At 36.4% G+C, this 16,922-nt stretch overlaps 1 protein-coding gene across 1 annotated transcript in view; it reads left to right on the top strand.

Moving 5' to 3' along the window:
- The window catches only part of SCAPER (S-phase cyclin A associated protein in the ER), a 478,259-nt gene that overhangs the window by 402,871 nt on the left and 58,466 nt on the right, over positions 1 to 16,922 (top strand). Inside the window, 2 exon segments of the mRNA XM_047736200.1 lie at positions 5,195 to 5,427; positions 15,153 to 15,308. Of these exon segments, the coding sequence (XP_047592156.1) occupies positions 5,195 to 5,427; positions 15,153 to 15,308 (389 nt within the window).

Below are 16,922 nucleotides of genomic sequence, written 5' to 3'. Positions count from 1 at the left end.
TGCATAGTGTTTTATTTGAAATACTTGAAGGAAATCAGTACAGGTTTCTTGAAAAGAAAGGATTATGAAAATTTGTGATGATGAAGAACGAAGAACCCTGACATTACCCAGAAATGTATTTCTCATATTCTCTCTGTAGTGTATAAAAGAAAAAGTTGTGTTTTTGGTGGATTTATTGAGTTAATTTTAAAATGTGGCCAATTTGAACACAAAAGTTACACTTCCTCTGCCGGGGGCCAACTAATATTACAGTAGATAGATACAGGCCTGAATCCTCAAAAACAGAGAGAATGGGAAGAAAAGGAAAGCAAATATGTTTTAATCTAGAAAGGAGATAGTTGAAAGATGGTTACCTAAAAGCTAAAACCTAAATTAGCAGGAAGAAAAACGCCAGAAGAAAATTTGTTCCGTAGAACCCCAAAAGGCTCAAGAATTAGAGTCACCAGGATTCTCAGAAAATGAGGTTGAAAGTGGGGCTATAAAGAGTCTAATTGGTTGACAGTCTAAATAAGAGACAGTTTAGCTGCCCTAGATTTCATCTGCCATGTGTACAGCCAAGTGCCTCCTCCCTACAACTGTGGCAGAAGACAAAAGAGTTTGAACCAAGGTTAGTCCAGGCATGGGGACACCATCTACAGCCACAAAAAGTCATACAAAAATAAAATGATTGGGTGCCTGGGTGGCTCAGTGGGTTAAGCCTCTGCCTTCAGCTCAGGTCATGATCCCAGGGTCCTGAGATCGAGCTCCGCTTCAGGCTCTCTGCTCAGCAGGGAGCCTGCTTCTCCCTCTCTCTGCCTGCCTCTCTGCCTACTTGTGATCTCTGTCTGTCAAATAAATAAATAAAATCTTTTTAAAAAATGATTAAATGAAAATCTATTCCTTAAATAATGAGCCTCTCAGCCTTCTTCAGAACTCTATGAATCTGTGCGCAGCCCATCTTATGTACTCCAGGCCTGGAAGATACAGGATTTCATTCTTATGAAACTAACTCTCCTGGAAGAACAGATATATAAATACTAATAGTTGGGATTCCCACAGTGGAAAAGCTAGGTATCTGTTTAGTCATCCAAACTGAAGCCTTTCACACAGAATTTGTATCCAGCTTATGACTGGATCAAGATTGTGATACAAGATTATGATAATCTGTCTGTTTATCAGTCTTGAGTATGAACAGAATATCCCACATGACCACATATGTAAGGAAAGCTTAAAATATAAAGTACAGAGAAAGAACTCAGAGGAGATAGAGACCATGTAGGAAACAAAATAAAAATATTTAAAAAGTGTAATCTCACGGAGATGAGAAATATTGTATCCATAGAACAAAAAACTATAAAAACAAAACATATACAGAGCCAAAAAAGAGCTCCTAAAATTAGAGACATCTGGGTGGCTCAGTCAGTTAAGTATCCAACTCTTGGTTTCCGCTCAGGACATGATCTCTCCCGGGGTAGTAGGATTGAGCCCCTTGTGGGGCTCCATGCTCAGTGCAGAGTCTGCTTGAGATTCTCTCTCTCCCCCTCCCTGTGACCCTCTCCCACACATGGTGCTCTTTCTCTTTCTCTGAAATAAATAAATCTTTAAAAAAAAAAAAAAGAGCTCCTGAAAATTAGAAATATAGTAGATGAAAAACTCAGAAGGAGGACTGGAAAATAAAGTTAGGTGATCTAAGAAGTAGAATAAAAAACAGATGAAAAGCAGGAGAAAACAAAATACTAGAAAGTTCAGGCTCAGTTCAGGACCAGAGTCTAACAGAGAAAATGAATGGGAGGAAATTAGCAAAGAAATAATGCAAGAAATTTCCCCATAAGTGAAACATGCAGTTTTCAGATTAAAAAGACAACTGAGTTTTTGTGTATACACACACACACACACACACACACACACACACACAATGAAGAAGGACCTATACCAAGACACAGGAAATCAGAGATAAGAAGTTCCTAAAAGTTCCCAGAAAGGATGAAACAGACTATGTACAAAAACATTAGGAATTAGACTGGACCTCTTAACAACAGTGCTTGAAGTTGGAAAGAAGGGAGCTGTCTTTCAAAACTCTAAAGGAAAGTTAGTTCCAACCAAGAATTCTCTATTCAGCCAAACTATCATTCAAGTATAAGGATGAAAGAAAGATATTTACAGACACATGGGTCTCAAAATTTTTCTTCCCATGCACCCTTTTTACTATTATTATTATTATTATTATTATTATTATTAACCAGCATATAGTACATGATTAGTTTTTGGTGATTGATTAGTTGTGTATAACACCCAGTGCTGCACCCTTTCTTAGGAAGTTGTTACAATATATTCCTCAACAAAATGAGAGAATGAGAAGAAAAAGAGGAATCCAAGAAATAAAGGGAATCTAACCTGGGAAGGGGTGGGAGGAATTCTTAAGATGAAGATGAAGGACAGTCTCAAAATGAGAGTCGTACAGTAGGCCTACAGAGCAAGCAGGCCAGGTTAGTTCAGGGGGTGCGGTAGGGTTCAGGAGAATGTCTCCACTGAGGGAGCTAAAAAGAACCAATAATTCCTGATGCATCTGAACTTGAGAGTAAATTCCAATTCAGCCAGAAAGGTTGACAATGCATTAATGACAGGTAAATAGGAAATTCAGCATACAAAAAAAGTTACCCAACTAAACAAAAAACTTGTATCAGAAAGTAAATATAGTCATCATATGATAAATAGCTTAACTGTGAATAATATATGTATAGTCATAATGGAAGAAACAATACCATGCAGTCAATAGCACTGCAGACCAAATGTTCTGCTTTTCTCTTTCCAGGTACATAGTAGGATGACATTTCTTGGCTCCCTTATGGTTGGGTTGGACTATGTGATTAGTTCTAGCCAATAAGGTGTGAGCAAAAATGGTGTCACTTTCAGATACTGCATTTAATGTTGATACAGGACCTTGCAGAGATCTTTTTTCTTCTCTGCCACTGTGACCTGCAGTGCCTTGTACTGTCCCTGATAAATTAATTTATTGGACTATTCAAATTAAAATTAATTAAAATTAAAAATTCAGTCCCTGTGTCACATTAACCACATTTCCAGTGCTCAAAAAAACCACTATGACTAGTGCAGATATAGACAGTATAGACTGAACACTTTGATCATCTTAGAAAGTTCTTTGGGTCATTGTTGCTATAAATGATAGTTGCTTTGTCACCTGGGCTCCCTAGTAAGGACAATAGGGATGCAGAGTCTCAGGCAGCCTGACACAGACATGTCATGTGAATGAAAAATAAAACTTTATGTTTGAAGCCACTGATATTTTTGAGGAGTGTTTCACTGAAGCATAACCTGCTCATTCTGACCTATAATAGTTTCAAACTCCATTCATCATATACCACCTTCTGAATTGGGACAGGCTAGGTTACACTAGTCACAATCTGAAAAGCTTTGTGTGACTGTTTTATAACAGCTATAGAATTTCAAAGGGAACTTTCATCAGTTAACTGGAGTACACACTGCAGAAAAATTCTACTCTAATTACTTGGGCTTCAGAATGGCTCAGCGGTCAGAGATAACTTATGGTCAACAGTCTTATAACAGGCTAGTCTCAGTGAAGTGATTTTCTTTCTTTTTTTTTTTTTTTTATTAAAAGATTTTATTTATTTATTTGAGAGCGAGACAGTGAGAGAGAGCATGAGGGAGGAGAAAGTCAGAGGGAGAAGCAGACTCCCCATGGAGCTGGGAGCCCGATGTGGGACTCGATCCCAGGACCCCGGGATCATGACCTGAGCCGAAGGCAGTCGTCCAACCAACTGAGCCACCCAGGCGTCCCATCAGTGAAGTGATTTTCATGGAATGTCTAAATTAACAATAAAAGGAATGGAAGAAACAATTGCCTGTGTTTATAAAGATCCTTTTTTTTTTTTAATCCAAGTTATTATTTGTTCCTCTGTCTCCTGATAGAACTGGTGCAGGTATAGAGTGAGGATAAGCAGACGGTGATTATTACTAAGTAAGTGCATTTGTAAAGTGTCATCATTTACCAGGTGTTTTCCCCTTCATCATTTATTTGAACTTTATAGTAGTCTCAGCAGGCAGGCAGATACAGAAACCAAGTCTCAGAAATGTAAAATTATTAAAGTCCTGTAATCTGCTAGAAGAAAAACTGGATCTTGAATACAGTACCATCTGATTCCAAGTCCATACCTCCTTTCTTCCCATCCTCAGCTTACTGCCTCAGCCCCTTTCTTGGTAGTAAGGCCTTCAGGAGGCAGCTCCTCTTCTTCCTGGGAAGAGTGAGCCTTTTAGCCAGGATTGCAGAACAAAGACACAGAGCTCCTAGCCTGGCCATTATGTATCTAGCCATTGTACTTCTTAAGTCATCCTTCTTTGTGACAGCTGATGTTCATACATCATACATACATAATATTAGCAGTTGTAGTAGCAGATAACATGTCTGTGGAGCTTACCAATGTGCCACACATTGTTCTAAGAACTTACACAGGTTGATTTACTGCTATGATTATGATTATCCTCATTTCACAATTGAAGAAACTGAAACACAGAAAAGTTAAGGAACTTGTCTAATAGCATATAGCTTCAGAGCCAAAACCCAAGCCCAGGTTCTAACTCCTGGTCCCACTTTTAACCATGTTACTTCCTGTAAACTATACACAAAGATGGCCAAATATGACCCTATATATTAGAGAAAAAGCTGTTTTGCCATTTTGTGATAAAAATACAAATTTCACTTTAATAAAGAAATTTAGATTAGATATTTTTAGAATTCACTTTAACAAGAAAACAATGCTGTGTCAGTTTACCCATTGGTTCATTTTCTGGGCTCATACAAATTTTAAAAATAATTTATTCAATTGAATAAATAATATTTATTGAGCACTTAATATATACATAGGCATGAGCTAAGCATTTTATATAGAGTAGCTCACTTAATCCTCACAAGAACCCTAAGATATAGGCACTGTTGTTGTCCCTGTTTTATAAATTAGGAAATGAAGCTTGAAAGTAGTAACCTGGCCAAGGTTGCTCAACTAGCAAGGACAAAGCTGAGACGAACTCAGCAATGTAACGTCAGAACCAACACCCAAACATTTAACTAGCCACCTCTACAATTTCAAAATTACTTGTGATTCCAGAAAGGTTCCAAATTATCTCTGTCCGTTTCTGGTGGTTTTACTGAAATATAATTACTGTATTTTTTTCCATCTAGGTTTATGTTCCAGATGAAAATAATGCTATTTTGGGAAGAAATACAAATAAGCAAGTTTTTGAAGGTTTGACAACTGGACTTCTCAAAGTCAGTGCTGTGGTTTTCAGCTGCCTGATTGCCAATCGACCAGATGGAAACAGCCAGCCAGCTACACCAAAAATATCAACACAGGAAATGAAAAACAAACCCTCACAAGGTGATGCTTTTAATAGTCGAGTTCAGGACCTCATCAGGTAAAATTGCTAGATTCTTCAAACTTTCTTCTTTAAAAAAATATTAAAATTATTTAAATCTCATGGCCCATGTGAAGGCATTGGTTCTCACAACACCATCCATAAATTCTTGGTGGAAAATACACTACATTTTGTAACACAGAGAAGAAAAGTCCTATTAATGAAAAGCAATACAGTTAGAACTCATCTGTCATTCTTGATATTTAGATATTTGATATTAGAATATGTAGTGTCTAAGCTTTTATAACTTTCTTCCTGTCAACTATTTCCCAACTCAAGAATTTCTGAGAATTCCCCTATTTCAGGTCATCTCTGGTTTTAAACTTGGTTCAGACTTAAAACAATAATAGCTATTATTTATGGAGCACTCATTATGCAAACGTATTGTAATAGAAGCTTTGCAGCCCTATAGGTATAGGATTTCTAATTCAGACTTTGTAGGTGGGGAAATTGCCAGAGAGATTAAGTGCTTTGCCTAAGGTTATGTAATAAATAAATTTAAAAGTAGGTAGGGGGTTTGAGATCAAAACTCAGGTCTAGCTGGATTCCTAAAATTTGTGTGCTTTCCACTACACAAATGTAGCGATTTCTGACACCTGTTCAAGGTCAACCCTGTTCACTTCTAAAGATCACCTCTTCTCCAGGGAAATTTCCTCCTATTCTGACATCTGAACTCTTTTTCCCTCAGGAATCTTGAATCAGGTAGGGCATTTAATTTCCCAGTAGGGTTCCATTTGGTGTTAAACAGTTTCTTGCTCCACCTATCAGTAACTTTTCTGTGATCAGCACAGATCTCTGGTTTCCAAAATCCATGCAGTTTATTGCTCTGAAGCTTATGGTAGGTTAATAGGATAAAAGAGAATGTCCTCTTCTGCATTTCCCTCAAAAGAATTTATAAATTTCCTCTGGTTTTTCTGTAGTGGTTTCTTGAGAACAGTTGTTTCATTCAATATTTTTCTTACCCTTGATTACTTTGTTCACTTTTCCCTTCCATTTGCCTGCCCTCTTTCCCCAAGCATATTTATTGCTAGAGAGTACTAGGCCCTTTGGGTTCACAACCATTTATCTTACAGCACTTGACTTTTATCCTCCCGGCCTTTCTCTCAGTTTCTTGATACCCTTCCAATTTCCCAACCTCCTTAGGTCACTGTAGAACCTATAGCGTCTCTGCTGATACATGCCATTCTGTTCCAGCATTCTCCCTTGGGCTGCCGTGTGATACAGCAACCCTGTATTCTTGTCCATGCCTCAGCTGTGATGAGGTAGAAGGACCAGCCAAAGGCTTCAATGTAATTCTAATGGACTTTCCAGGAGAAAATACATATGTTTTCACATATATTATCCTTCATTAAAGAGGAAGGTATTGGGGAAAAAAATAACTGGTAATCTGCCAAACCGAATCTCATGTATCTTAAAATGGATAATGGACAATCACAGTCCTTTAGAACAAAACTCTGCCACTCCTTATCTCTGACTTGAACCACTTTTGGTGAAGGTTCTTTTCTTACATATAAAGTATTGTTAGTTGGCTTCATGATGGCTATGTGTAGAACCACAAACTGTAGTTTAGGTCTGCCTAATAGAGCAAACAGAACATGTCTAATTCTTTCCATGCTTGCTTTTTCATCACCTCTGATATAATGACTAGAAATCTCACTCCAGACCCTGCCATAACCTGGGAATTTTTTTCAGTTTATATCTGTAGAGTTGTAAAGCTGGGCAGAGAAAGTTCGAGCACAGTCTTTAGTGCTATTCTCTGGCTTGTGCTCTAGAAGTAGAGCTGGAGCAGAGCACAGCACCCTGACACATGGCTCCTCCTTCTCCTCATCTGGGAGAAAAGAGGCAGGAGGATTTCTAACAAAGATGGTAATACCAGGATTTATTGTCATTATTTTACATGGTGCAGTCAAGTGTCTAAATCTAAGGGAGTCTCAGAAATATTTATCAGTTCATGCAATGGTCACTTGTAGCACTTGGTGCCAGACGCCATACAAGGTCCTGGGATACAAAAACAAATAAAAAGACCTTTAACAGAATATCCAAATATTATTGTTTGGCTGTCAAAAATCAGAACTTCTTTCCAGAAAGTGAAAATATTGGCAGTGACAGTGTTTAGCACAGTTCTATGAAACAGTATTGTTTGTAGGATAGAAGCAGATTGCACTTTAAAAAAATACTGATTTGAAATTTGTTCAGGAAATGGACCAACCCTGAAGCTCCACAATTCTATGTTTTCCAACTTTCTTCAGATATGATTGACATATAACATTGTATAAGTTTAAGATGTACATTGTGATGGTTTGATATAAATATACTGCAAAATAATTACCACAATAAGGTTAGTTAACACCTCTGTCACTTCACATGATTACCTTTTATATGCGTGGTGAAACATTTAAAAGCTACTCTCTTAGCAACATTTAAGTACATGATATAGTACTGTTAACTGTAGTCGCCATTGCATCTCCAAAACGTATTCATCTTATCAATGGAAGTTTCTACCCTCGTACCCTTTGACCAACATCTCATTTCCCCTAGGGCCCGGGCCTTAGTAACCACCATTCTATTCTCTATTTTTAGGAGTTCAGCTTTTTTAGATTCTACATATAAGAGACAGCATACAGTATATGTCTTTTACCATCTAACTTATTTTACTAAGCATAGACTTAACATGTCTTCAGGGTCCATCCATGTTGTTGCAAATGGCAGGATTTCCTTCCTTTTTTGGATAATATTCCATTATCGCTTCTCGGCCTTTTGGCTAAGATCAAGAGTGGATAATATTCCATTATACACACACACAGACACTCACACACCACATTTTCTTTATCCATTCATCCGCTGATAGACAAATAGAGTTCTTTCCGTGTGTTGGCTGTTCTCAGTAATGCTGCAGTGAACGTGAGAGTGCAGATATCTCTCTCAGATGGTGATTCATTTCTCTCAGATATATACATAGAAGTAGGATTGATGGATCATATAGTAGTTCTATTCTCAGTTTTTTGAGGAACCTCCTTACTGTTTTCCACAGTGACTATACAAATATACATTCCCACTAAAAGTGTACAAGGGTCCACTTTTCTCGACATCTTTGCCAAAATTGTCTCTTGTCTTTTTGATAATAGCCATTCCTAGAAGTACAATGTGGTATCTCATTGTGGTTTTAGTTTGCATTTCCCTGATGATCAGTGAGGTTGAGCATCTTTTCCTGTACTTGTTGGCCATCTCTATATTCTTTGGAAAACTGTCTATTCAAGTCCGTTGCCCACTTTTTAATCAGATTATTTGTGTTTTTACTATTGAGTTGTAGGAGTTCCTTATGTATGTTGGATATTGACCCTTTATCTGATACATAGTTTGCAAATACTTTCCCAAATAAACAAAAGCTGAAGAAGTTCATCACCATTAGACCTGCCTTACAAGAAATGCTAAAGAGCATTCTTCAAGCTAAAACAAAAGAAGGATAACAACAAAAACACATGGACATGTAATAGTCACTGGAAATAGCAAACATATAGGCAAAGTCTGAATGTCTGATACTGTAATGGTGGTGCACAATTCACTTGAAACCCTAGTTTACAGGTTAAATAACTTTACAGTTATTTAACCATACTACAGTAATTTGTTATTGGATAAACACATATTAAAAAATATAAATTATTACATCAATATAATAATGTAAAATATATAAACTATAAAAATATAAATCATATTTTATATAATATAATAAATATATTTTATATATTTATACATAAATAATTATATTATAAAAATAAAATATAAATATATAAATATATAAATATTACATCAACCTGTAAAAACATATTATAAAATATAAAATATGTTTTATAATATTTTATTATATATTTATATATTTATATATAATAATATATTTTTATATAATTTTATATATTTTATATATATAAAGTATATAAAATATATATAAATATATACATATATTTATATATATTTATATTTATTTATATATATTATATATAATATATATATTAATATATATATTTAAATATATATATTTATATATATTTATATTTATTTATATATATGTGTATATATATAATATATAATATATATATAAATATATTATAAAAATATATAAACATATATGTATAAATTATTACATCAATAACCTAAAATATATATAAAATATGTATTTTGTGTATATAAAATATCAATTGTTATTTATAAAATATATAAATATTTATTAAAATATGTTATTTATTAAAATATAAATTATTTTTATAAAAATATAAAAATATAAATTATAAGAATATAAATTATATGAAATATAAATTATAAAATATAAATAAAAATATTAAAATATAAATAAAAATATAAAAAATATAAATTATCACATCAATAACCTAAAATGTAAGCAGGGAAGAAGTAAAAGCATAAAGGTTCTATATGCTGTCAAACTTAATCTGCTTAAAGTAGGATGTAATAAATATATTTTATTAAGACTCTTGGTAACTACAAAGGAAAACCTGTAGTAGATACACAAAAGATTCACTTCTCATCAGCAAAGGATAACAGTTCCATTTCCCCATATCTTTATCAGTGTTTTATGTTAGCACACTTATGAATTGCCAGTCTGATGTGTGAAATGGCATTTTGTGTCATCTTCATTTACATTGTGTTTATCACTAGTGAGGGTGAACATTGTTTATTGGCCTTTGTTTTAATCAGAATTCATTTGCAGGAAACAAACCATCAAAACTATTTTAAGCAGAAAGAATTTAATACATGGAGTTATGTGCTTACCAAATTGTTGCAAGGACTGAAAGAGCAGGTTCTAGACTAGATCTCTGGAAATGACTCCTACAGAGCACTGCAAAACTGAAAAGCTGCTATTTCTATCAAAATCAAGAGCTGCTCTATCATGAATTGTGTTTAACCATTCATAGTGTTCCATCCAGGAGCTCACTGCTGCTGGAACACACTACATTGGCTAGATGTCTGCCCCTCAAAAATATGTGACCCAAATTCTGTCTCTCAACCTCCAGAATACTGGGGAATGCATTTAAAGACTTGAAGACCTCCAAAATGACCTGACCCATTGAGCCAAAATTAGGTCTTCCTGCTAAACTGTAGTAATACTTTGAACATCCCTCTTACAGAAATTATTAGGTGTCAGTCTCTAAAAGGTCCTTGGGGTTAGCATCAGTATCATATTTAGAAATTATATATTATTAGGAATAATAATAATATTATTATTTATAACATAAATACATTTATAAATACATAAAATATATAAATATAGAAAATAAATAAATAAATTATTATCAATATTATTAATAATCCATATATATTAGAAATAATTAAGTGGATTAATGCATGATTACAAATAGTTATCCCCCACATCTCTTGCATCATTTATGGGATGAATTGGTGACATTCAATTAGACAATGTTGGCAGATTTCAGGAGAAGAGTTGATGAGTTTTTGTTTGAACATATCCATGAACTTCTGGAAAGAAGTTCAGAAAAGAAGTAGACCCAAAGATACAGAATTGGGAGTTATTGACATATCGAGGATAGTTGAAACCATGGAATATCATGAGTTTACTAAACCTAGTTCAGAAATAGAACCCCTTCGGACATTTCAGTTGGGGCAAAAGTGGGTAGCTGAGCAAGGGTTGGCAAAGAAGAGGAGATAGACAGTCTTGCAGCTTATACATTCCAGGGGCAAAAGCTGCAGAGAGACTCATTTTTAATTTCAAATGGTAAAATAAATGGAGAGGCCCATTTCCTGGAGCATTCATAGCAGCCTCTCTTCCAGGATGTATATTCTAAGAAATCCGTGTTAAAGTTTTACATCTTGTATACGGGTAACAGTCTCAACATTATAATTTCAGGCTAACAGTTAGTGTAAAAGATATGTTGCTGCTGATCCCAACATCCATTGGGAGATTCAACATTCTTCCCTCAAAACTGTGAAGTTGGCAAAATGAATTTTTCTGCACTGATCCTTCAGAGCCATTTAGTTTCACTGTCTTCATGGGCAATCATCTAAAGATTGCCAGAGCAGAGATTCAGGACCCAGGAAGTTTAGAAAAACATTGGTCAGACTCAGTAGGCACCATTGATGGCCCTCAGTAACCAAAGGAGACCATGCTCAGAAAGGACCACCTGCTCAATAGTGTTCATTATGGTTTGGTTTGATTTTTCTATGCTGCTTCGTTCATTCTAGAAGTCTTTCCTCCTTTTTGGCTATTTCAAGATCAGTACAGGAAATCCAGTTAAGCCGTTTTCATCTCAATACTAGGTGGTTTTGAAGTTTTGTGTGGTCACTATTAGTCTCAGGAATGGTCTGAGAAAATATTTTCCATTCTTGTTTAAAAAACTCATACTTCAGGGCGCCTGGGTGGCTCAGTCTGTTAAGCTTCCAACTCTTGGTTTCTGTCCAGATCATGATCTCAGGGTTGTGAGATTCAAACCTACATCAGGCTCCATACCCTGCTTAACATTCTCTCTCTCCTTCTCCCTCAGCTCCTCCCCACCCACCCGGAAAAACAACAACAACAATAACTCATACCTCAGTAAGGCAAGAGTGTATTTTATGGGAAGAACACTCTTATCAGGAGTCAGAAGACCTTAGGATATTATATCTCTCCTGACTAGGCTAGTACTTCACAATCCCTGAGCCTCAGTTTCTTCATCTATCAGATGGGAATAGTAATATCAGCCCCCACAGAGTGAATGTGGTTTTCTCATACCCTACAGGGAGGATTATAAATTGATTCAAGATTTTTTTTAATGTAAGGGGGCTGTACATATCATGAACTCTGAAAATCTGCATACTCTTTGGCTCTATAATTCTATTTCTGGAAAATAACTTGAAGTCTGGCAAGGATTTGTACACAAAATGTTTATCCCAACATGGTTTATAGTGATGGATACTGAAAACTATCAGAAGCTCCAGAAATGTTCCACTGGTAGGAAATTATTCACCCATTAAAAAAAATGATGTTCATGAATGCAGTCAGATCTCTAGAATCTAGATCACTTTAAAGGAAATACATAATTTAAAAAAATATGGTAAATGACATGACAGGGATATAATCAGCAAGATTTAGATTACAGGAAACTATAAAATAAACAACCAGATTTTTTCAACAAATAAATTTGCAAAGGAAGAAAAGAGAGATGGAGGGGTAACATACAGAGTAAGAAGACACTTAGAAAGATATAGTAACCAATTATAATGTATGATTCTTATTTGGATCCTAAGTTTTTTAAAGAACTACCAAAAATGTTAAGACTTTGTGATACTTTTCGAATTTTGAATACTAGTTACTTGATGGTGCTAGGAATTATTATTATTTTCAGATGTAATGGTATTGTGGGGGGTTTTTTCAAGTTATTTTTTAGAGATACAAAGTAAAACATTTATGAATGAAATTATGTAATGACTTAGACTTGCTTATGTATAATGCAAGATGTGGATGGTCTGGATGGGTAGGATTGTCCATGGTTGTTGGTGATCAGGGATGAATGATAAATGCATGGGGGTTTGTTATCCTAGTCCGTCTTTCTTTGGTTTATGTTAAAACTTTTCAATAATATAGTTTTTAAAGGCTTAAAAAGTAATGCTTACAAAGATACTTTTCATGATTTAGAAAATGCCTAAAATAGTTGAATAAAATTCAATTTAATGTCAATCACATAGAGAAAAAAATCAAATAGAAAAAACAAAAGGAAACATATCAAATTGTGACTGTCTTTGGTGAAATTATGGCCAACTTATTCTGTTTTTTCCTGCTTTTCTTTGCTATATGCATTTTCATAATGAGCCTGTATTACTTTTATAATCAGAAAAAGTAATTTTTTCACTTTCTGTGGTTAGAACTCTTTTGGAAACTTAACCTGAAATAACTTAAGCAAAAAAGGCTAGTAAATGGCTTCTCTAACTGGAAAGGTAGAAGTTTAGAGCTAGATGCTAAGACTCCAATTATACCATCTGGGTTTTGTCTGTTTTTTCACTTCGACTTGTCTCTGCTTGGCTTCATCCTATAAGCATATATTTGTGTAACAAGTAAGTTAGCTACCAGCAAACCCCAGGTTCATATCTCTCAGTTTAGATATCCCCAGAGAAAAGATTCATCCTGTGGTCTTCTGTTAATCCCACGGAAGATCCTGAATGGTCCTTTTTAGGTCATGTACCATCCTAGAACTTGTTGTTATGACCTAGCTGATGAATACTGTGACTGTCATGGAGTACATACTAACTTCTGCTGTTGTAGGAGAACACAATATTTAAGAATCCCACCAGGACTACATGGAATAGGAGAGGAGAATATGCTAAGTGGACAAAAACCAAACTGTCACTATCTGCTCTCTCATGGGATTGTTGGGATAATTCATTTGGATGATTAATATAAAACATCTTCTAAATTGAAAAGTTTTATGCAAATGTAAGAGTCCATTTTTTAGTCTGATTCTGTTAAATCAGACTATGATAATATCCTCATTGTGTGCATATATCTGTCAGTTTCCTTCATTACAAGAGAATAGATCTGGTGGTCATCATTTCAAACTTCCCAATTTTAAAACCAAGGGGATGTTGAGTAGCCTGGGTGAATATATTTCCTAATGTAAGAGGAGAAAGGAGGCATTATATTGAACCTTCTAAGTAGTAAACTTAGAAGAAGCTCCAGATAGAGTTATTCATCAGATTTTCCTTACTTTTACAAAAAGGTATATTGGTAAATGAATAGTGGTGGGGATTACAGTGCACGTATGAATGGAAGCATCAGTTCCTTTGCATTTATTGCTAGAAGTTAACATGTTGATTTTCTCCATATTCAAAGTCCTGCTCTTTTCATATACAAGAGCACTGAATCAGTATAAAATCTCTAAGCTAAGGCTGATTTATCTACAAAGTCATTCATAATCTTAAAATACTATTTTCAGTAATATTGGGCTGAAAAGATGAAAGTGACTTCTTTTTTTTCCTAAAGATTTTATTTATTTGAGAGAGAAAGAGATCACAAGTAGGCAGAGAAGCAGGCAGAGAGAGAAGGAAGCAGGCTCACTGCTGAGCAGAGAGCCCGATGTGGGGCTCGATCCTAGGACCCTGAGACCATGACCAGGACCCTGAGATCATGACCTGAGCTGAAGGCAGAGGCTTAACCCACTGAGCCACCCAGGCACCCCTGAAAGTGACTTCTTAAATGTTGTTGTCAACTGTCAAGACTGGTACTTTTTCTAACAGAAAGCAATTAGTTTCTCACTGTTATACTTTTAATGGTGATGAGGTTTTGAAAAATAGAGAACCTACATTTGGCATTAGAAATTTGGGTTGTCACAAGAGTATATCTGGGTAGCATCATCTTATTTTCCGAATCCCTACATTCTAGTGAATTGGCTGTCTGGAAAGTATTGCTTTTCAAAAGTGTAGAGGTAATTATAAGTCATTTCAACTATTGACAGACTCTTTAGACCACTAAAAATGATCACATAATCATTTTCACTCATCTTTCTTGAAGAATAGGATCAGACTAACCAAAAGAGGGAAGAGAATCACTTACAGAAATAGCTGATTATTCAGGACTAAATCTAAGGAAATTATTAGTTGAGATGCTTTACCCAGACCTGTGTTGTTTGCTTGTTAAAGGGATCTAAGCCTGTGTTTTTCAAACTTATCTTTGAAGATATTGCCAGCCCGTGCAGACTGATAACACAGATGTTTCTTCCTACATCTAGCTACGTGGTGAACATAGGTCTGATCAACAAGCTTCATGGCTGCTTCCTCTCGGTGCAAGGACCAGTGGATGAGAATCCCAAGATGGCCACGTTTCTGCAGCATGCTGCAGAACTCTTACATGGAATGTGCATGCTGTGCTTTGCTGTCACCAGAAGGTAAGGCTTCTACTTGATATCAGTCTGGACTCAACTTTGGAAAGATCTCTTAAATTTTGCCCATCTTGAGGTCATTTCATAGGGATACAAGTGGTCATCTTGGCCTCTTTTCTTCTTTGCCCTGCCTTTGTCCTTATTGGTCTCCCATATTGAGACTAGCCTTATATTTCTTGTCTTTCCCTGGCTACATGCTCCTGTCAGAGTCTGTTTTTCTTGTTGGTATCATACACTTAACTATCTTTGCTGGAAGAGATTTTTTTTTTAAGATTTTATTTATTTATTTGACAGATCACAAGTAGGCAGAGAGGCAGGCAGAGAGAGAGGAGGAAGCAGGCTCCCCGCTGAGCAGAGAGCCCCATGCGGGGCTCGATCCCAGGACACTGGGATCATGACCCAAGCCGAAGGCAGAGGCTTTAACCCACTGAGCCACCCAGGTGCCCCTGGAAGAGATTTTAGAAAGCATCCAGTCCTACTTCCACTGAAATTCAGGAGAATCAAATGATTTTCCTTGAGTTAGTGAGTCAATAACAAAGCCTACACCAGATCAAGCCAGACCCTCAGTGCAATACAGCACAGCCTCCTAGCGTCCGTGACTGTGTTCACATGCTTTATTTACAGCCTCCTAGGTTTGTTTATTTTCCCCCTTTTGTCTCTTTCTCCAAGATACCTTCATGTATAAGGGAAGGGAGCCATCCAAAAACAGTAGCTCCCTGAAGTTACATATGACCAATGTGTAGGACAGACAACCTGACTAGGGGGACGCCAGTGGCATGGGTAGTGAAAGAATTCACCCAAGGCAGAACAAAGGAGATAAATTTTACTGAATATACTGCAGGGAGCAGCAGGCGGGACAGCAGAGGAGAGACAGTCTGCCATGAGGCAGTGGTGGGGGGCTGTAGTTAAGGAGGGAGTAGTGAAGAGGTATGGGAACATACGGAATTTTCTGTTTTGGGTACCTGTGCCTGGTTGTAAGTAGCCCATTGGTCAGCTGGGGCTTATGGCTATTCTGAGGTGGGTGGTCTAATGGACCTATTCGTATTCACCATGGGGGGTGGTCACTGTGGGCCCTCTACCTTACTCAGGTTTCTGTTACACAAGTTGGTTGCCCAAAAGCGGCCTCTACGCTATGGACATAATCATAGCCAGTGTGCCAGGGACAGCTGCTGGCCTGGTTGGCTCATTAGACCCCTCCCCTTATCCTGTATACTGTCCTCAAAAGCAATAATTCTCTAGGACAGGCAGAGTAAACCCCCATTATGTTCTTTTCTTTCCCTTCTCACCAATTAAGAATTATTTGCAATAATGATTCAGTGTTTCTGATAGGAATATGACATAGCCCTCAGGCATATTAAGAATGTTTAGTAAGGGGCGCCTGGGTGGCTCAGTGGGTTAAAGCCTCTGCCTTAGGCTCAGGTCATGATCCCAGGGTCCTGGGATTGAGCCTCACATCGGGCTCTCTGCTCCGCAGGGAGCCTGCTTCCTCCTCTCTCTCTCTGCCTGCCTCTCTGCCTACTTGTGATCTCTGTCTGTCAAATAAATAAATAAAGTCTTTAAAAAAAAAAAGGTTTAGTAAAATAATTTTCTTACAATTCTAAACAGCACTGCATATAATTT

Source organism: Lutra lutra, chromosome 7 (genome assembly GCF_902655055.1).
Source record: "Lutra lutra chromosome 7, mLutLut1.2, whole genome shotgun sequence".
Taxonomy (NCBI): Eukaryota; Metazoa; Chordata; class Mammalia; order Carnivora; family Mustelidae; genus Lutra; species Lutra lutra.
The sequence above is the reverse complement of the archived record's forward strand: the minus strand, read 5'-3'. Positions and strand labels throughout refer to the sequence as shown.